This window comes from Neovison vison, chromosome 13 (assembly GCF_020171115.1).
Source record: "Neovison vison isolate M4711 chromosome 13, ASM_NN_V1, whole genome shotgun sequence".
In the NCBI taxonomy this organism is placed as follows: domain Eukaryota; kingdom Metazoa; phylum Chordata; class Mammalia; order Carnivora; family Mustelidae; genus Neogale; species Neogale vison.
The window spans coordinates 72,176,030-72,196,859 of NC_058103.1; the positions used below are offsets into that span (position 1 = coordinate 72,176,030).

The 20,830-nt window shown below is 43.3% G+C and overlaps 1 protein-coding gene across 1 annotated transcript; it reads left to right on the plus strand.

The window, feature by feature from the left end:
- The first annotated feature begins 17,346 nt into the window (after positions 1-17,346).
- LOC122893097 (chymase) lies at positions 17,347-20,545 on the plus strand. Its single transcript, XM_044229910.1, has 5 exons — positions 17,347-17,433; positions 18,103-18,253; positions 19,214-19,349; positions 19,572-19,826; positions 20,224-20,545. The coding sequence occupies exons 1-5, from the start codon at positions 17,379-17,381 to the stop codon at positions 20,365-20,367; spliced, it is 741 nt and encodes a 246-aa protein (XP_044085845.1). The 5' UTR covers positions 17,347-17,378; the 3' UTR covers positions 20,368-20,545.
- The last annotated feature ends 285 nt before the right edge of the window (positions 20,546-20,830 follow it).

Sequence of the window (20,830 nt, forward strand, 5' to 3'; positions counted from 1 at the left end):
TATCAGGGGTCCACATAGTACTGTTTTACCTGCTTTACCTCATTTAATTCTCATGACACCATATGGGGGGGGAGAAAAACTGTCTCGATCTAAATACCATATCTTATACAAAAATTAACTGGAAATGGATCATAAAACTAAATAAAGTTATGAAATTTTGAGAAAATCTTCATGATCTGGAGGTAAGCAAAAAATTCTTAGACATGATTTGTGAATGTTGAACCATCCTTGTAGCCCAGGGATGAATCCCACCTGATCATGGTGGATAATCTTTTTAATGTGCTGTTGGATCCTGTTAGCTAGGATCTTGTTGAGAATCTTAGCATCCATATTCATCAGTGATATTGGTCTAAAATTCTTCTTTTTGGTAGGGTCTTTGCCTGGTTTGGGGATCAGGGTAATGCTGGCTTCATAGAAAGAGTCTGGAAGTTTTCCTTCTGCTTCAATTTTTTGAAACAGCTTCAGGAGAATAGGTGTTATTTCTTCTTTGAAGGTTTGGTAGAATTCCCCAGGGAATCCGTCAGGTCCTGGGCTCTTGTTTTTTGGGAGGATTTTGATCACTGCTTCAATCTCGTTATTAGATATTGGTCTATTCAGGTTGTCAATTTCTTCCTGGTTCAATGTTGGTAGTTTATATTTTTCCAGGAATGCATCCATTTCATCTAGGTTGCTAAGCTTATTGGCATATAACTGTTGATAATAACTTCTGATGATTGTTTCTACTTCCTTGGTGTTAGTTGTGATCTCTCCCTTTTCATTCATAATTTTATGAATTTGGGCTTTCTCTCTTTTCTTTTGGATTAGTGTGGCCAATGGTTTATTAATCTTATTGATTCTTTCAAAAAACCAGCTTCTAGTTTCATTGATACGTTCTACTGTATCTCTTGTTTCTACCTCATTGATCTCAGCTCTAATCTTAATGATTTCCCTTCTTATGTGTGGAGTTGGTTTGATTTGTTGTTGATTCTCCAGTTCTTTAAGATGTAGAGACAGCTGTTGTGTTCTAGATTTTTCAATTTTTTGAGGGATGCTTGGATGGCTATATATTTTTGCCTTAGGACTGCCTTTGCCGTATCCCATAGGTTTTGGACCAAAGTGTCTTCATTCTCATTGGTTTCCATGAATTGTTTCAGCTCTTCTTTGATCTCCTGGTTGATCCAAGCATTCTTAAGCAAGGTGGTCTTTAGCTTCCAGGTGTTTGAGTTCCTTCTGAACTTTTCCTTGTGATTGAGCTCCAGTTTCAAAGCATTGTGATCTGAGAATATGCAGGGAATAATCTCAGTCTTTTGGTATCGGTTGAGTCCTGATTTGTGACCCAGTATGTGGTCTATTCTGGAGAAGGTTCCGTGTGCATTTGAGAAGAATGAGTATTCTGTTGTTTTAGGGTGGAATGTTCTGTATATATCTATGAGGTCCATCTGGTCCAATGTGTCATTCAATGCTCTTGTTTCTTTATTGATTTTCTGCTTCAATGATCTGTCTAATTCTGAAAGAGGTGTGTTAAGATCTCCTACGATTAGTGTATTCATATCAATATGACTCTTTATCTTGATTAACAGTTTTCTTAAGTAATTGGCTGCTCCCATATTGGGAGCATAGATATTTACAATTGTTAGATCATCTTGGTGGATAGTCCCTTTAAGGATTATGTAGTGTCCTTCTGTATCTCTGACTACAGTCTTTAGTTTGAAGTCTAATTTATCTGATATGAGAATCGCTACCCCAGCCTTCTTTTGAGGCCCATTGGCATGAAAGATGCTTCTCCATCCCTTCACTTTCAGTCTGCGTGTATCTTTAGGTTCAAAATGGGTCTCTTGTAGACAACATATGGATGGGTCATGTTGTTTTATCCAATCTGTACCCCAATGTTTATAGCAGCAATGGCCATGGTCGCCAAACTATGGAAAGAACCAAGATGCCCTTCAACGGATGAATGGATAAGGAAGATGTGGTCCATATACACTATGGAGTATTATGCCTCCATCAGAAAGGATGAATACCCAACTTTTGTAGCAACACGGACGGGACTGGAAGAGATTATGCTGATTGAAATAAGTCAAGCAGAGAGAGTCAATTATCATATGGTTTCACTTATTTGTGGAGCATAACAAATAGCATAGAGGACAAGGGGTGTTAGAGAGAAGAAAGGAGTTGGGGTAAATTGGAAGGGGAGGTGAACCATGAGAGACTATGGACTCTGAAAAACAATCTGAGGGGTTTGAAGTGCAGTGGGGGTGGGAGGTTGGGGTACCTGGTGGTGGGTATTATAGAGGGCACGGATTGCACGGAGCACTGGGTGTGGTGAAAAAATAATGAATACTGTTTTTCTGAAAATAAATAAATTGAAAAAAAATAAAAATAAAAATTCTTAGACATGACACCAAAAGCACAATCCATAAAAGAATGTCAATGTCTTTTTGACTCATCAAAATGTAAAAACCTTTGCACTACAGAAGGTATCTATCATTAAGGGAATGAAAGGACAAGCTACAGACTGAAAGAAAATATTTGGAAATCACAAGCCTGAAAAATGATTTGTATCCAGAATGTATAAAGTACTGACAAAATTCACCAGGAGGAAAACAAAAACCCAGTTAAAATATAGGCAAAAGGCATGAGAACACTTCATCCAAAAGGATTTATGGGTGGAATATGAACACATGAAAAATTCACTTTTATTAGCCATTAGAAAAACGCAAATTAAAAACACAATGAAACACTACCACACACCTATTAGAATGGCTAAAATTAAAAATACTGGGTGGAAAGGAGCAAGAATGGAGGAATGGTGGAAGAATGGAGACCTAAATATCCTCAGTCCCAGGAGCTCAGCTAGATAGTTATTAAACCATTCTGAATAGCTACAAACTCAACAGGAGACAAAAGAGAAGAAGAGTGGCAATTCTAGGAACAGAAAATCGACCACTTTCTGGAAGATAGGACACACAGAGGAGAGAATCCAGAGGAGACATTCAGGAATATAGACCACGGGGAGAGGGGCCGGGTCCCGGCAAGTGAGAGAGCAGCAGAGCACAAAATCAGAACTTTTAGAAGTGTACTCCCTGAGGGACGTTTCTTCAGAGGTTAAGCAGGGGGTGGAACACTTGCAGGGACAGTGTGGTCTCAGGAACCTTGGGGTCACAGAAAAACCAGGGGTGTCTGAGGGTAGTAGAGCTGCCAGGTATCAGAGTGGGGAAGCCAGCTGCAGAGACAGAGCGGAGCAGTAGGCTTTCAGCTCAAGATTAACTTAAACTGTGATCTGTGGCACAGACCACTACTCTTGGATCAATGACCCCACAAGTGGCAGACCAGGGAGACTCACCTTCCTCCTCCGGAGGAGCATCTCTGGAGCACGAGGCAGGAATCTGCTGGGTTTGGAAACTCCAAACAGGGCCATGCACCAGAGATAGAAATGCTCATTCACAGGCTAGGTGAGCTTGGAGCACAGCCGGAAACCAGGGAGGCAGGAGAGATTGAGATTGACGACTTTTCCCTGAGGGCACACTGAGCAGCAGGGCCTGAGCTCTCAAGTCCTACGGGGCTGGAGATTGGGAGGACGCTATTTTCATTCCCGTCCTCCAGAGCTCTACGGAAAGTATTCTAGGAACAAAAGCTCCCCAGACCAAAACCGCACAGATTATTTAGTCTGGCCCCTGGTGAGGGCGGTGCAATTCTGCCTTGGGCAAAGACATTTGATAGTCACCACAACAGGCCCCTCCCCCAGAAGATCAGCAAGAACATCCAGCCAAGACCAAGTTCACTGATCAATGAGAAATGTGGAACTCCATAGCTAGGGGAAACCAACACATAGAATTCATGGCTTTTTTTTTTCTATGATCCTTTAGTCTTTCAAAGTTAAATTTTCTTAATTTTATTTTTTTATTCTATTTTTTTTTTAATTTTTCTCTTTCCTATTTTAACTTTTGTTATGTTTTAACGTATTTTGTAACTTTTTTATTTTTATTTTTATTTTTAACGTTTTAATGTTTTTTTTTGCAATTTTATCTTATTAATACTTTTTAAATCTTTTAAAATTTTCATTGTTATAGTCATATCCTATCCCTTCATTGTATTTAACATTATTTTTTGTATACTTATCATTTTTTTTTTCTTTAAAATTCTGGGATACAATTTCTTCTAACAGATCAGAATATACCCTAAATCTATCTTATGGCTTTGTTCTAGTCTCCAGCCTGATCACATTTTTTCCTTTTATTTTTTTTTCAACCAACTGCTTATCAATTCCTTCTTTAGAATCTTTTTTTTTTATTTTAAAAAATCTATGGAGTTTATTCAGATTTTCAGGTTTTTTTTTCTTTTCAGTGTTCCAGAATTAATTGTTTATGCACCACATCCAGTGCTCCATGCAATATGTGCCCTCTGTAATACCCAACACCAGACAATCTTCATCCTTACAGTCATATTCCAACCCTTCATCATGTTTACCCTTATTTTTGCATATATATTAGTTTTTCTTTCTTTAAAATTTTGGGAGGTAGTTTCTTCTAACAGACCAAAATACACCCAAAATCAAGTGTGTGACTCTGTTCTATTCACCAGTCTAATAATTTTTTTTCTTTTTTCCTCCTTTCTTCTCCCCCTGGTTTTGGGTCTCCTCTGATTTGGTTAAGGTATATTTTTCTGGGGTCATTGTTACCCTTTCAGTCTTTTGTTCTCTCATTCATCTATTCTTATCTGGATAAAATGACAAGTCAGAGAAACTTGCCCCCCAAAAAAATCAAAGTCAGTACCAATGGCTAGGGATTTAATGAATATAGACATTAGTAATATGTCAGAACTAGAGTTCAGAATGATGATTATCAAGGTGCTAGCTGGGCTTGAAAAAAAGCATGGAAGACACTAAAAAATCCCTTTCTGGAGAAATAAGTGAACTAAAGTCTAATCAAGTTGAAATTTTTAAAAAGCTATTAATGAGGTACAATAGGGGCACCTGGGTGGCTCAGTGGGTTAAAGCCTCTGCCTTCGGCTCAGGTCATGATCTCAGGGTCCTGGGATCGAGCCCCGCATCGGGCTCTCTGCTCAGCAGGGAGCCTGCTTCCTCCTCTCTCTCTGTCTGCCTCTCTGCCTACATGTAATCTGTCTGTCAAATAAATAAACAAAATCTTTTAAAAAAATGAGGTGCAATAAAAAATGGAGGCTCTTACTGCTAGGATAAATGATGCAGAAGAGAGAATCAGTGATATAGAAGACCAAATGATAGAGAATAAAGCTGCCCAAAAGAAACAAATAACTATTGGACCAAAGGGGAGAATCTGAGCGATAAATGATACCATAAGATGAAACAATGTTAGAATAATTAGGACCCCAGAAGAAGAAGAAGAGAGAGAGGGAGAGAGAGAAGGTATATTGGAGCAAATTTCCCTAATTTGCCAAAGGAAATAAGCATCAAAATCCAAGAGGCACAGAGAACCCCCTCAAAATCAATAAAAATATGTCCACACTCCGTCATCTAATAGAAAAACATACAAGTCTCAGTGACAAAGAGAAAATCCTGAAAGCAGCTCAGGAAAAGTGGCCTTGTAACATACAATGGTAGAAATATTAGACTGGCAGGAGACATATCCACAGATACCTGGCAGGCCAAAAAGGACTGGCATGATATATTCAGAGCACTAAACAAGAAAAATATGCAGCCAAGAATACTATATCCAAATACACTGTCATCGAAAATAGAAGAAATGTTAAAAGCTGCCAAGACAAACAAAAAGTAAAATAATTTGCAAACACTTAAACAGCCTTACAGGAAATATTGAAAGGGTCCTTTAAGCAAATAAAGAGCCTGAAAGGAACAGAACAGAAAGGAACTGAGACAATATACAGTAACAGGCACTTTACAGGCAATAATGGCACTAAATAGTTACCCTGAATGTAAATGGGCTAAAGGCCCAATCAAAAGACACAGGGTATCTGAATGGATAAAAAAATAAGATCCATCAATATGCTTTCTACAAGAAACATTTCAGACCCAAAGACACCTCCAGATCTAAAGTGAGGGGATGGAAAACAATTTACCATGCTAAGGGACATCAAAATGAAGCTGGGGTGGCAATCCTTATATCAGATAAATTAGATTTTAAGCCAAAGGCCATAATAAGAGATGATGAAGGACACTATATCAGACTTAAAGGGTCTGTCCAACAAGAATATCTAACAGATTTAAATATCTATACTCCTAACATGGGAGCAGCCAATTGTATAAACCAATTAATAACAAAATCAAAGAAACACATCAAAAATAATACAATAATAGTAGAGGACTTTAACACCCCACTCACTGAAATGGACAGATCATCTAAACAAACTATCAACAAGGAAATAAAAGCTTTAAATGACACACTGGACCAGAGGGACATCCACAGATATATTTAGAACATACCATCCCAAAGCAACAGAATATACATTCTTCTCTAGTGCACATGGAACATTCTCCAGAAGAGATCACATTCTGGGTCACAAATCAGGTCTCAACCAGTACCAAAAGACTGGGATCATTCCCTGCATATTTTCAGACCATGATGCTTTGAAACTAGAACTCAACCATAAGAGGAAAGTTGAAAAGAACTCAAATACATGGTGACTAAAGAGCATCCTACTAAAGAATGAATGGGTCAACTGGGAAATTAAAGATGAATTTTTAAAATTCATGGAAACAAATAAAAATGAAAACACAACTGTTCAAAATCTCTGGGACACAGCAAAGGCAGTCCTGAGAAGAAAGTATATAGCAATACAAGCCTTTCTCAAGAAACAAGTAAGGTTTCAAGCACACAACCTAACCCTACACCTAAAGGAGCTGGAGAAAGAACAGCAAAGAAAGCCTAAACCCACCAGAGAAGAAACATAATAAGACCAGAGCAGAAATCAATGAAATAGAAACAAAAAGAAGAGTAAAACAAATCAACGAAACTGGGAGCTGGTTCATTGAAAGAATTAATAAGATTGATAAACCCTTGGCCAGACTTATCCAGAAGAAAAGAGAAAGGACCCAAATAAAATCATGCATGAAAGAGGAGAGATCACAACCATCACCAAAGAAATACGAACAATTATAAGAACATATTATGAGCAACTATACACCAGAAAATTTGACAATCTGGAAGAAATGGATGCATTCCTAGAGTGCATCCACAACTGAACCAAGAAGAAACAGAAAACCTGAACAGACCCATAACCAGTAAGGAGATTGAAGCAGTCATCAAAATCTCCCAACAAACAAGAGCCCAGGGCTAGGCAGCTTCCCAGGGGAATTCTACCAAACATTTAAAGAAGAATTAATACCTATTCTCCTGAAACTGTTCCAAAAAATAGAAATGAGAGGAAAACTTCCGAACTCATTTTATGAGGCCAGCATTACCTCGATCCCAAAACCAGACAAAGACTCCATCAAAAAGGATAATTACAGACCAATGTCCTTGGTGAACACAAAAATTCTCACCAAAACACTAGTCAATAAGATTCAACAGTACATTAAAAGGATTATTCACCACAACCAAGCATGATTTATTCCCGGGCTGCAAGGTTGGTTCAACATTGGCATATCAATCAATATGATACAATACATTAATAAAAGAACAAGAACCATATGATACTCTCAATACATGCTGAAAAAACATTTGACAAAATACAGCATCCTTTCTTGATCAAAACTCTTCAATATTGATACTGATATTGATATACAGGGTACATACCTCAATATCATCAAAGCCATCTATGAAAAGCCCACAGTGAATATCATTCTCAATGGGGAAAAACTGAGAGCTTTTCCCCTAAGGTCAGGAACACACCAGGGCTGTCCACTATCACCACTGCTATTCAACACAGTACTAGAAGTCCTAGCCTCAGCAATCACGCATCAAAAATAAATTTAAGGCATTTGAATTGGCAAAGAAGAAGTAAAACTCTGACTCTGCAGATGATATGATACTTTATGTGGAAAACCCAAAAGACTCCAACCAAAACCACTAGAACTCATATAGGAATTCAGTAAAGGGTCAGGATATAAAATCAATGCACAGAAATCAGTTGCATTTCTATAAGCCAACAGCAAGACAGAAGAAAGAAAAATTAAGGAATCGATCCCATTCACAACTGCACCCAAAACCATAAGATACCTAGGAATAAACCTAACCAAAGAGGCAAAGAATCTGTACTCAGAACTCAAAAGTACTCATGAAAAAATTTGAGGAAGACACAAACAAATGGAAAAACATCCCATGCTCATGGATTAGAAGAACAAATACTGTGAAAATGTCTACACTACCTAAAGCAGTCTACACATTTAATGCAATCCCTATCAAAATACCTCAATGTTTTCAAAGAAATGGAACAAATAATCCTAAAATTTATATGGAACCAGAAAAGACCCCAAATAGCCAGAGGAATGTTGAAAAAGAAAAACAAAGTTGGTGCCATCACTATTCCAGACTTCAATCTCTATTACAAAGCTATAATCATCAAGACAGTATAGTACTGGCACAAAAACAGACACATAGGTCAATGGAACAGAATAGAGAGTCCAGAAATGGACCCTCAACTCTATGGTCAACTAATCTTTGACAAAACAGGAAAGAATGTCCAATGGAAAAAAAAGACAGTCTCTTCAACAAATGGTGTTGGAAAAATTGGACAGCCCCATGCAGAAGAATGAAACTGGACCATTTCTTTACACCACGCACAAAGTAGACTCAAAATGGATGAAAAACCTCAATGTGAGACAGGAATCCATCAAAATCCTTTGGGGAACACAGGCAGCATCTTCTTTGACCTCTGCTGCAACAACTTCTTCCTAGAAACATTGTCAAAGGCAAGAAAAGCAAGGGCAAAAATGAACTATTGGGACTTGATCAAGATCATAAGCTTTTGCACAGCAAAGGAAACAGTCAACAAAACCAAAAGACAACTAATAGAATGGGAAAATATATTTGCAAATGACATATCAGATAAAGGGCTAGTATCCAAAATCTATAAAGAACCTACCAAACTCAACACCCAAAGAATAATCTAATCAAGAAATGGGCAGAAGACATGAACAGATATTTCTGCAAGGAAGACATCCAAATGGCCAACAGACATATGAAAAAGTGCTCCACATCACTCGGCATTAGGGAAATACAAATTAAGACCACAGTGAAATACCACTTCACACCAGTCAGAATGGCTAAAATTAACAAGTCAGGAAACAACAGATGCTGGCAAGGATGAGGAGAAAGGAGAAGCCTCCTGCACTGTTGGTGGGAATGAAAGCTGGTGCAGGCACTCTGGAAAAAGGTATGGAGGTTCCTCAAAAAGTTGAAAATAGAGATACCCTATGACCCAGCAATTGCACTACTGGGTAGTTACCCTAAAGATAAAAATGTAGTGATCAGAAGGGGCACGTGCACCCCAATGTTTATAGCAGCAATGTCCACAATAGCCAAACTATGGAAAGAACCTAGATGTCCATCAACAGACGAATGGATAAAGAAGATAAGGTTTATATATACAATGGAACACTATGCAGCCATCAAAAATGACATCTTGCCATTTGCAATGATGTGGGTGTAACTAGAAGATATCATGCTAAGTGAAATAATTCAATCAGAGAAAGACAATTATCATATGATCTCTCTGATATGAGGAATTTCAAATCTGATATGAGGGAAGCAGGGGGAGGGTCATGGTGGGTAAGGAGGGAAAAAAGTGAAACAAGATGGGATCAGGAGGGAGACAAACCATAAGAGACTCAATCTCATGAAACAAACTGAAGGTTGCTGGGGGGTGGGGAGGTGGGGGATAAAGTGGCTGGGTTATGGACAATGGTAAGGGTATGTGCTATGGTGAGTGCTGTGAAATGTGTAAGCCTGATGATTCACGGACCTGTACCCCCAGGATAATACATTATATGTTAATATAAAAAATAGGTCAGTAAAAAAAATAATACTGAAGGATCCCTGGGTGGCTCAGTTGGTTAAGTGTCTGCCTTCAGTCTTTACGAGCACAGGGTCCTGGGATCGAGCCTCCCACCCACCCCTCATCCCCCTACCCTCCCACTCTCTCTCCCCCACCCCCACCACCACCCTTCACAGGTTCCCTGCTCAGCAAGGAGTCTGCTTCTCCCTCTCCCCTGACCTGTCCCCAATCCCTGCTCCTGCTCCCTCTCTCTCTCTAATCAATCAGTAAATAATATTTTTTTGAAAATATTGGGGTGCCTGGGTGACTCAGTCATTGGGTATCCGCCTCCAGCTCCAGATCCTAGTCCTGGAGCCTGGGATCAAACCCCACATTGGGCTCCTCCTCAGCAGGAAGTCTGCTTCTCCCTCTCCCACTCCCCCTGCTGTGTTCCCTCTCTCACTGTATCTCTCTCTGTCAAGTGAATAAATAAAATCTTGAAAGAAAGAAAGAGAGAGAGAGAGAGAGAAGGAAAGAATATAAAATAAAATACTGAAAATACCCAGGGCTTGCACAGATGTGGATCAACACAAGCTCTCATCCATTGCTGGGGGAGTGCAAAATGGTATGGCCACCTTAGAAAATACTTTGGTAGTTTCTTAGAAAACTAAATATATACTTATTATATGACCTAGAATCCTATTCCTGGCTGTGTATCTTACAGAAAGGAAAACTGAAGTTCACACAAAAACCTGGCTCGCTCCGAGGCTTGTCCGAAGCGCCGAAAGGCACCATTTGCGCCGGAGTGGGAGGGGGAGTCGTGGCGCGGGACTCAAGGTTCCCCAGTTGGAGGGCCCGAAGTGCAGGACCCTGGAAACGGAAGGCTGAGGAAGCAGGTGAGGGTTCATGCACAGGCCTTGGGGCAGGCCCGGCCCCAACAGCCAGCGCCAGGGAGGAGAGGCCCGGAGGCTGAGGATGTTCATAGAAACTCTATTCACAATTACAAAAACCTGGACACAACACCAACATCCCTTCCCAGAAGCAGCAGTGAAAGCTCTGGGGGCACCTGGAGGGCTGGCATCCCACACGCTGTCACTGCTGCACACCAGGTGTCTCTGACGTCTCATGTAACTTCCCCTCACACCTACCCAACAGCCTCACCAGCCTTGGCCTGTAGCTAGGCAGCATTTGCCACTCAAGGAACAAAAGGAATCTCCTTGCAACCAAGAGCACAGGACATGGAGGAAAAAAATAAAACAAGAAAGACAAATGAGACATCCTCAACAAAGAATGGTGATCCCAGTGGAAAGTAGTAAGAGGATAGCAGGCCACTCTAGGACTATCAGAAGACAAGTCACTCCGAATCCAGGAACACACCATGACAGCATGGCCCACAGGAAGCAGCATGGAGACTAAAGAGCAGGGTTGAGTCTCCAGGCGCTGACTCTCCCATGGGCAACACCCATTGATTAAATGAGCAACCGTGCTCGCTTCAGCAGCACATATACTAAGATTAAATGAGCAACCCCTTGAATGGAAATACCAATTGTTGCCTCTCCTGTCTCTCCCGGACCCCACCTGGAAAAGACAAGGCCACCAGGACCACAATGTTAATTCCAAGATGGCAAAGACGTGGACCTGCCTGACCAATACTAAAACCAATACCCTGGGTGTGGTAGCATCCCAGGGGCCAGAGGAGAAACAACCAGGGAAAAGAGCTTGCCCAAACTCATGAAAAGGGGCTCCCTAAGAGTTTCCCTTCTCAAACACCAGCCTGTCGCAGGAAAGTAGAGGTCAGGGTATGGTAGACTCAACCAGCTTACATCCTTGCAAATTACTTTGCAAATACTGAAGGTAAACTAGTAGCAGTTAAATTAAGAAAACCAAGGTCTCTTTAAAAAAAAAAAAAAGATAAAAAAAATGGGCGCCTGGGTGGCTCAGTGGGTTAAGCCGCTGCCTTCGGCTCAGGTCATGATCTCAGGGTCCTGGGATCGAGTCCCGCATCAGGCTCTCTACTCAGCAGGGAGCCTGCTTCCTCCTCTCTCTCTCTGTCTGCCTCTCTGCCTACTTGTGATCTCTCTCTGTCAAATAAATAAATAAAATCTTTAAAAAAAAAAAAAGAAAAGAAAACCAAGGTTGAGGAGGTAGTGATAGGGTAACTGGGTGACCGGCATTAAGGAGGACACATGATATGATGAGCACTGGGTGTTATACGCAACTGATGAATTATTGAACTCTAACTCTGAAACTAATGGTGTAAGGGCCTATTTAGCCAGAGCGATTCCATCCGGTTAAACAGTAATTTTGTTGTTTTTGCAGTAAAACTTAAACTGACCCTGCCCCCCCACCAGGGGACTTACTTAAAAGCAAGTCCAGGAAACCAGTCCCAGGTAACAAAACCCAAATACAAGGGTGGGTCAGGCCAGGTGGAGACATCCAACCAGTGGGGCGCACATACTCTCTCTCCCTAGCTACCAAGGAGTGTGGGCCCCACCTTTTGGGCGCCAATTCTGACCAAGGTGATAGGCTAGTTCATATACCTACTATATGGTAAATTATGATTCAATTGATCACTTACTTGCATGTGACCTAGCATGACTGTGCAGCTTTCTCTGTGTGTTGCAATCTCATTGCACACACACCTGTGTGTGGTCAGGCTCAACCACATGGCCCTTGCCCTTTAAAAGTTAGTCGGTAAGGCAGGGAGGGGTTACCCGCTCTGTAAGGGGGGGGGGCCTGACCGGTCTGTTTGATTCTCGATGCTTGGTGTGAAATAAAGCTTTGCTTGACCTTCACTTTGTATTATTCTCGCTCCTTTGATTACGGACCCATCAATGCTGTACTATATGTTGGCTAATTGGATTTAAATTTTTTTAATTTTTTACTTAAAAAGAAAGAAAACTAGAGTGCCTGGATGGCTCAGTCATTAAGCGACTGCCTTCAGCTCAGGTCATGATCTCAGGGCCCTGGGATCGAGTCCCGCATCCGGCTCTCTGCTCAGTGAGAAGCCTGCTTCTCCCTCTCCCACTCTCCCCCTGCTTGTGTTCCCTCTCTTGCTGTGTCTCTCTCTGTCAAATAAATAAAATCCTTTTTAAAAGTTAAAAAAAAAAAGAAAGAAAGAAAACTTGGTTATTCAAGAACATCACCTACAGAAGGAGGCAAGCCCAGTGAGGCAAGCCCACCTTACTTCCGGAAAATACAGCCCATGCTGCAAAGGATGTACCATGTGCCTGCTCCGTGACACTGCTCTGTCAGTCAGATGCAAGATGGCACAAGCCCAGACCATCAGCTGTCCCTCTCCACAGCAGTTCTCACAACAGACATCAACAGGTGTGGAAGTTTACAGCCGCCGTAAAACCTACATGGCAACTGAAAGGTTGAAACCACTCTCTGTCACGTGCTCAGTCAAGAAACCCACAGCTATCACTCAGAGAAGGTTGTTAAGATACATCCAGGCAGCTCAAAGTTCAAAGAATAAAACAAGACTGTATAAAGCAGAACATGACTGGAGTCTGGTACAACTGCTTTCTCTATAGCAGGTTTAGGGGGATTTAGAGCAAAAGATAAGTAGCCCCCATGAGGACCTGGTCACCATTTACCCATCTAATGGTTACATGTCAGCACAAGAGATAACACAAAGGGACAGAATCAGTATTTCTTAAGGACTGACCCTGTGATATTTTTCATCTCACAACATATTTAATTCTCCAAAAGCCCTGTTTCACCTCATTCTTTGTATTTCACTGAAGTCGTAACTAAGGCTGAGAACTTAAGGGACTTTTCTAAGGCCAGACAGCTCGTTAAGTGGCAGAAGCAGGATTCAAGCCCCCCCACATCGAACTGCAAAGCCAGCTGTATGCCTTGAAAGTCAAAGTGAACGATAGCACAGATCATCAATGTTTCAGGAATATGGAGAAGGGATGATCCCTCGGCCTTACTGTAGCTAAGGAACAACACCATCATCAAATGCCAGTGCTTTTTTATCAGGTGCAACCCTTTCCTACCCACTAACTGTGAATCTTAAAGAAGACTGTTCAACCTCTGCTTTATCATCTTCAGCAATGGGGAAATCACTTAACTACCCTCCCCACATATTCATGTTGTAACAACAGATTAGTAGTAAAATCGTCCTTATACAGAGTCAGTATCTTCTTCAGACATGTAGAATCAGATATGGAGGCCATGTAGCCAGAAACAATGGCGAACTACACCGCAGGATTGTTCAACAAAGGCCTCACAGCCCATGGGCGTGGCCCAGACCCTGTGGGCAGCACCAGACATCTGAACCATAACTAATTTTTCTCCCAAAACCAAACCCCTCAGCCACTCACCCTCACTAGAAAAACTAATTCCACATGGTGCCTGCTCCCTTGGGTAACACCTTTCTAAATCAAACTGTACACCTACCTATCTGATTGGCAGAGTCTCAGTGACAAGACCGGAGCCTAGATGCAAGAGAATCTGAGAAAGGAAGTTTACAGATGCCACCTTAGGAAAGCAAGAATCTGGGTTGGGAATTTCCCTACTATAGGACATTCCCCTATGTCCACTACAGTCCATCACTCAGCTGCCCAACATGAACACACACTCCTTCTCCACAAGTGACTTTCCCAAAACAAAACTGCCCTCATTGAAAGTCATCTTCACTATCTCTTGTACAAAGGAAAATGAGTTTCCTACTGTCCCCAGAACTGAAATAAGCCCATCTCCGCACTTACCGCTTTTAACTCCAAGGAGAGGATCTCCAGGTGATACCCATTCCAGCTCTAATTTACTCAGACCCCCAAACTGTGGATTCAACTGAAGGTTGACCACCAACAGCATCCTATATATAAAATAACAGAAGGAAGGCAGAAAGCAGAGAAAAAGGAAATCGGTTCAAATACGCAAATACACTCATGACAGAGCAAGGAGGAAAATATGGACAGAGTACCCTCTTTCGTTCTGAAATTGGTCCCTGACTGGAGCAGTACCTATTTCATTCTCTTGCCACCAGTACAGGTGAAACAAAATTGAATGTTGGTAAACCTGAGCCTTAATGATGCTGTGGGACGACCCCACTGGCCCTGGACTACCTACCTCTCAACTTCTCATTACATGAGTGAAAACTAGAAATGCTTCATTTGTTTACTCCTCTGATTTTGGGTGCAATGGGGGCAAGCCCACAGGACAGGGCTTCTCCAGGTCCAGATTCTCCTCTGTTCTGCTGATGGTAGAAGCTCAGAGGAAAGTTGCCATTTTTAGCAAATAAATGTAAGACTCTCAGATAAATTTGAACTTCAGATAGGCAATTTATTTCACTATGTCTCATTTAACACTGAAGCATACTTATACTAAAAAAAAAATGATTTGTTGTTCATCTGAAATACAAATTTAACTGGGCATTCTGTATTTTTTAAATATTTATTTATTTATCCTAGATAGCGAGCTCATGAACAGGGGGAAGGGAAGGGGGAGAGGGAGAATCCTCAAGCAGACTCCCCACTGAGCACAGAGCCTGATACGAGGCTAAATCCCAGGCCCCCAAAAGCATGACCCGGGCCCAAAACAAGACTCCACCTCTCAACCGAATGAGCCACCAGGAACCCCTGGACATTCCATATTTTATCTGTCAGACAAAGAAAAATGAGTACAGAGACTCATCAGACATTACAAATATGTGTCAATATAATTATTCCAGAAAGGGTGAGAGTTTAGGACAACTGAGAACCTAACAATACTAAGGAACAGATCACCCCAGTCACAAGCCCAAGCTGAGACCAAGGGTATGGTAGAATGATTTGGGGAAGGTGGTTTTTTCCCTGCGCTTCCCCATCTCTGAATTAAATGGCTTCTAAATCTCCAAGAGAGGAGTACCGGGTGGCTCAGTTGGTTAAGCATCTGCCTTTGGTTCAGGTCACGATCCCAGCATCCTTGGATCAAGTCCCACGTCAGGCTTCCTTAGCTCAGCAGGGAGTCTGCTCCTCCTTCATCTGTGGCTCTCCCTGATTGTGCACTCTCTCTCTCTCTCTCTCTCTGTCAAATAAATAAATAAAATCTTTAAATGAATAAATAAACCTCCAAGAGAAATGACACTTCCTTGTTACCAATATCTTCCCTGGACCCCCTGCTCCCCCAAGTCTGGGGAAAACAACAGCTATGAAGCTTGAAACCCAGTCATAATAGTTATGAGTTCTATTATCTTATTCATGTTCATGTATCTGAGCCTCAATCCTACATTCATAAAATGACAGTAATGGCACTTTCTGAGTTTGTTGTGAGTAAAACCTCTTGTACCAACATCTGTGTACATTCTATTTCAACAAAATAATTTTGAATGTGAGAGGAGGAACACCAGGCTCCCAGAACAAACCACTCTTCTCCATCTACATCCCCATTAGTGGGGCTCTATTTCTCTATTTTTCTGTGGTGGTAGAGCAGAGAAGGCCCTTGATTTGGAATCAGGAAAATCTATTTCTGAACCATAAGCCTCAACAGCCAATCTATAAAACTGAGCTAAGAATACCTACTTCACAAGGTCATTATGCAAATGCATCTAAGAGGTGGGACACTAAATGATCCATAGGCTCTCAAAAAATGCAAATTCCGGGTACCTGGGTGGCTCAGTGGGTTAAAGCCTCTGCCTTCAGCTCAGGTCATGATCTCGGGGTCCTGGGATCGAGACCCACGTTGGGCTCTCTGCTCCGTGGTCAGCCTGCTTCCCCCCCTCTCTCTCTGCCTGCCTCTTCTGCCTACTTATGATCTCTGTCAAAGAAATAAAATCTTTTTAAAAATCTGAATTCCGATCCTATTTGCTATTGTGATAATATGTGTAAAGTCCTACGATAGAGTCTGTTCCCTTCCCACATCTACTCTCCATGGATCTTCTGCCAATGAACATTTGGTTCAAAGGAAGTGAGAGATCCAGATCAGTGGTTTTCAAATTGCAGGTAATCATCCATTAAGTGGGGTGCTGTTCATATTTTAATATGGAGTAGAACAGGGTGGAATGGAAAATGAAAGCACTGCACATGACAAGGATAACTATTGTTTCCCGAAATTTCTAATTTTAATGTGTATATTTGTGCTCATGTACTCAAGCACGTGTATATGTGCATTGGGTCCTTCTGCAAAATGCCTTTCCTACTATGGGCCATAAAAGTGCATATGTTTCTGGATGCTCCACATAAGGACTCTCCCCACCCATGTTTCTGAAGACCCTTTAACTGCCCTACCTGGGAAAGACATGATCCCTCCAGCCCTGCTCCCCAATAAGGCACCCTGGTTGAAAGCTCATCCTGGAAACCAGAACTTGGGGGTCAGGCCTCCACTTCACCTTCGGCAAAACAGAGGGTAACTTAGAGGGAACTTCTGATCTTAGGGTGGGAGAAGAAATCATGATGACGCAGTTCCTGTGGTTACCAGCCCAGCCCTTTGCTCACTGCTGGAATTATAAAACCCAAGACCAGAAAACAGAAGCAGCATCTGCGTGGGACACCCTCTCTAAAAAGATGCATTTTCTTCCCCTCCCCCTGCTGCTCCTTCTATGCTGCAGAGCTGAAGCTGGTAAGTCTTGGGGTTCTTCCCTCTGGAAGCGGCAGGATCAGTCCCCAAAACAAAGTTTAGTCTGAAGATAGCTGACCCTTAAACAAGGTTGCAGCATCTCGCAGCAGGAGTCCGGACCGAAGTTCCAATTGGGGTATGCCCACCCAAAATCCGTGGCTACCCAGCCTGGAGTAGTTCCCAGGGACAAGGAACCCCATTGGCCAGGGAAAGCCCTCAACAGGTGGGAGGAAGAGGGGCATCTCCTGGTGCTAGAATGTGAGATACTGTACAGAAGGTCCTATGTTCTCGTCATCCTCTGACTACATTTTACCTTGTAATGTGGCCATTCTGTGATACTGCTCACGACCTACAGAGAGAAGGTCAAGGAACCTGGAGAGCTGCCCTGCACAGGGACGGAGGAGTAGTAAGGCACAGGCAGCATGGGAGTGGGGGAAATCTGAGGTGAAAAATGCCTGAATGGCATCTGTGGCCAGATTGGCTGTTATACCTGCAAGAAGGAATGAGAATTTATATGGGAGGCTGTGGATGGGGAGACCAGATACCAGCGGGGTTCCTGAGGGGGACAACGGGCAGGGTACAGGGTGAGAATGAGATTCAAGAGAAGCCTTTCCCAACTTCAACCCATCCTATGCATTCTCTGGTTCAGGCCCTGGGGGCTCTCTGTTCCAGGGGAGATCATCGGGGGCACAGAGTGCAAGCCACACTCCCGCCCTTACATGGCCCTCCTGAAAATCATCACTCCCCAGAATCGCCTGATGTCCTGTGGTGGTTTCCTGATAAGACGGAACTTCGTGCTGACAGCCGCTCACTGTGCAGGAAGGTGACACAACAAGGTTCTGTTTATCTCCAAAGGGAGATAAACAGCCAGGGTAACATCCAGGGATGCACATTGGGCAGCCTGAGGAGGGGTCCCTGGACTGGGAAAGGCAAGACTCGAATTTAAGGAAACTGTTCCCATGATTGATGGATGCCCTGATCTTTGATCACTTTGATCACTTTGATCAGCAACCCCACAAAGGAAAAAGGAGGCTCTAGCCAAGTGTCCTTCCTCCAAATGTAGTTCCCATCTCCCCGACCCCAAGAAATGAGATATGTGACCTTCAGGGGCCCACCCAGTTTGTTGTTGTCATTGTTTTGGGTTTTTTTTAAGATTTTATTTATTTATTTGACAGACAGAGATCACAAGTAGGCAGAGAAGCAGGCAGAGAGAGAGGAAGGGAAGCAGGCCCTCTGCTGAGCTGAGAGCCCGATGTGGGACTCGATCCCAGGACCCTGAGATCATGACCTGAGCCGAAGGCAGCGGCTTAACCCACTGAGCCACCCAGGCGCCCGAGGCCCACCCAATTTTCCAGGCCACTTTCTCCCTGCCCTTTCCAAGAACACTGGCTTTTAGTTGTCAGGGAATTGACCCATCTCTTCCAAGGGAGGCCAAGAACAAGGCCTACCAGGGACTCCACCACCTCCCTCTTTCCTCTGGCATCTCTTCCTCCGGAGGACTGGCTCTCATAAAGGGCTCCCTGAACTAGCAAGCACTAACACTGTCCCTTGGATCCTCCATGGCCGGCTCAGTCCCCAGCAATTCCTGAAGGTCCTGGAAATTGTTCCTGTTCCCTGAGTGAAATCTGAGCCCCCCAAATGCCACAAGTGGCCCAGGAAAAGGGGGAGTGAGTAGAGTTCAATAACTGTGATAGACTCCAGTTCCCTTTCCTCAGAGAGGGCACATCCCAGGAGAAACTGGAGACCACTGTTTCTCCATGTCCATTCTTCTCCCTCACCACAGTTCCATAATGGTCATCCTCGGAGCCCATAACATACAAAAGAAAGAAGACACATGGCAGAAGCTTAAGGTCATAAAACAATTCCCTCACCCAAAATACGATGACCTTACTATTCGCCATGACATCATGCTACTGAAGGTGATAATTTCTTTCTCCTCCGTCTCCACTTCCTGTTCTCTTAGTTTTCTCCTTCAGGTCCCCGTTGTCCTGAGATATCCCCAGCCTGCCTCTGGACTCCAACCCCACCAAGTCACCCCCACTGGGTTCTAATGGGAAACAATTTGCCCTGTCCTCCCCTGATTTCCTCCAACTACCCCGTCACCCCTTTCTAGCACTGACAACCCCTCTTGCCCTTCACAGTTGAAGGAGAAAGCCAACCTGACCCTGGCCGTGGGGACGCTCCCCCTTCCGCCTCAGTTCAACTCCATCCCACCCGGAATAATGTGCCGGGTGGCTGGCTGGGGCAGAAGACAAGTGAATGGAACAGGTTCCGACACTCTGCAGGAGGTGAAGCAGAGACTTATGGATCCCCAGGCCTGCAGACAGTACAGAGGTTTTGACCACAACCTCCAGCTGTGTGTTGGCAATCCCAGGAAGACAAAAACTGCATTTAAGGTGACCATCCGACACGGGTTCTTTCCCACAGATCACTGTTTGGGGTCCAGAATGTCTCCTGGAAGGAGATGGGGTGGGAAGACTGTCAGCCAGTGACAGGGTCTCAGATCATATAGGCCTAAGGAACTGGAATTGCCCCTCTGCAGATCTACCCCCCACTCCGCCATGCAGGCTCTGACCATCCCTCCTAGACTGCTGCACAGCACACATGGGGTGGCAAGAAGGAAAGGGAAAAGGGCCATCAAACCGAGATGTATAATCCCTAGAGAAGCCAGGGTTTCTGGATCTGACCTGAGGTCTCACTGTGACTCAGGACTGGGACCCACAGGAAGGAATGGATGAATTCCCTGCTCACCTTCTGTGTGCTCTCTCTCTCCCCCACCCCTCTGTCCCACAGGGAGATTCAGGGGGCCCTCTTCTCTGTGCTGGGGTGGCCCAGGGCATTGTCTCCTATGGACAGTTGGATGCAAAGCCCCCTGCTGTCTTCACCCGAATCTCCTACTACCGGCCCTGGATCAATGAGGTCCTGAAGCAGAATTAAGCCTGGAGGGAGCCTGAGCCAGTCCAAGGGGAAATCTGGACCTGAGCAGGCTCTCTGTACCACTTACTCCAGAGCTTCCTCTAGTTTCTGCTGAGACCCCACCACGTCCCTCAGACCCAAGAGGGCTCCTCCAGGTCACAGAGTCCTCGGTAAGCCTCAATAAAGACCCAGCTTCATGACGTAAGCATGTGTCCTCTCTCTGGCGCTCCTTCTCCTGACACAGAGCAACCAGCCCCCAGCATGGGGAGCCTACAAGCTTTGGAAGGAATGGGGGTGTGGGAAGGGGGCATAAGTGTGAGAGAGACAGGGAAGAAATAATGAAGAAAAATTAGGGAAAGAAAGAAGAGAGAGAGAATCCCTGGAGAGGCAGGATCGGTATTTCTGACTTAAACAAGATGTTGCATCAGATCCTTGCTGTAATCATCAACTCTACACCAATTTGGATTTACCTCTAGGTATTCAG

Coding starts and splice junctions, on each gene's coding strand:
- LOC122893097 (XM_044229910.1), top strand. CDS start 17,379: ATGCATTTTCTTCCCCTCCCCCTGCTGCTCCTTCTATGCTGCAGAGCT. Junction 19,350..19,571: donor ATGACATCATGCTACTGAAG/GTGATAATTTCT, acceptor TGCCCTTCACAG/TTGAAGGAGAAAGCCAACCT. Junction 19,827..20,223: donor AGACAAAAACTGCATTTAAG/GTGACCATCCGA, acceptor TCTGTCCCACAG/GGAGATTCAGGGGGCCCTCT.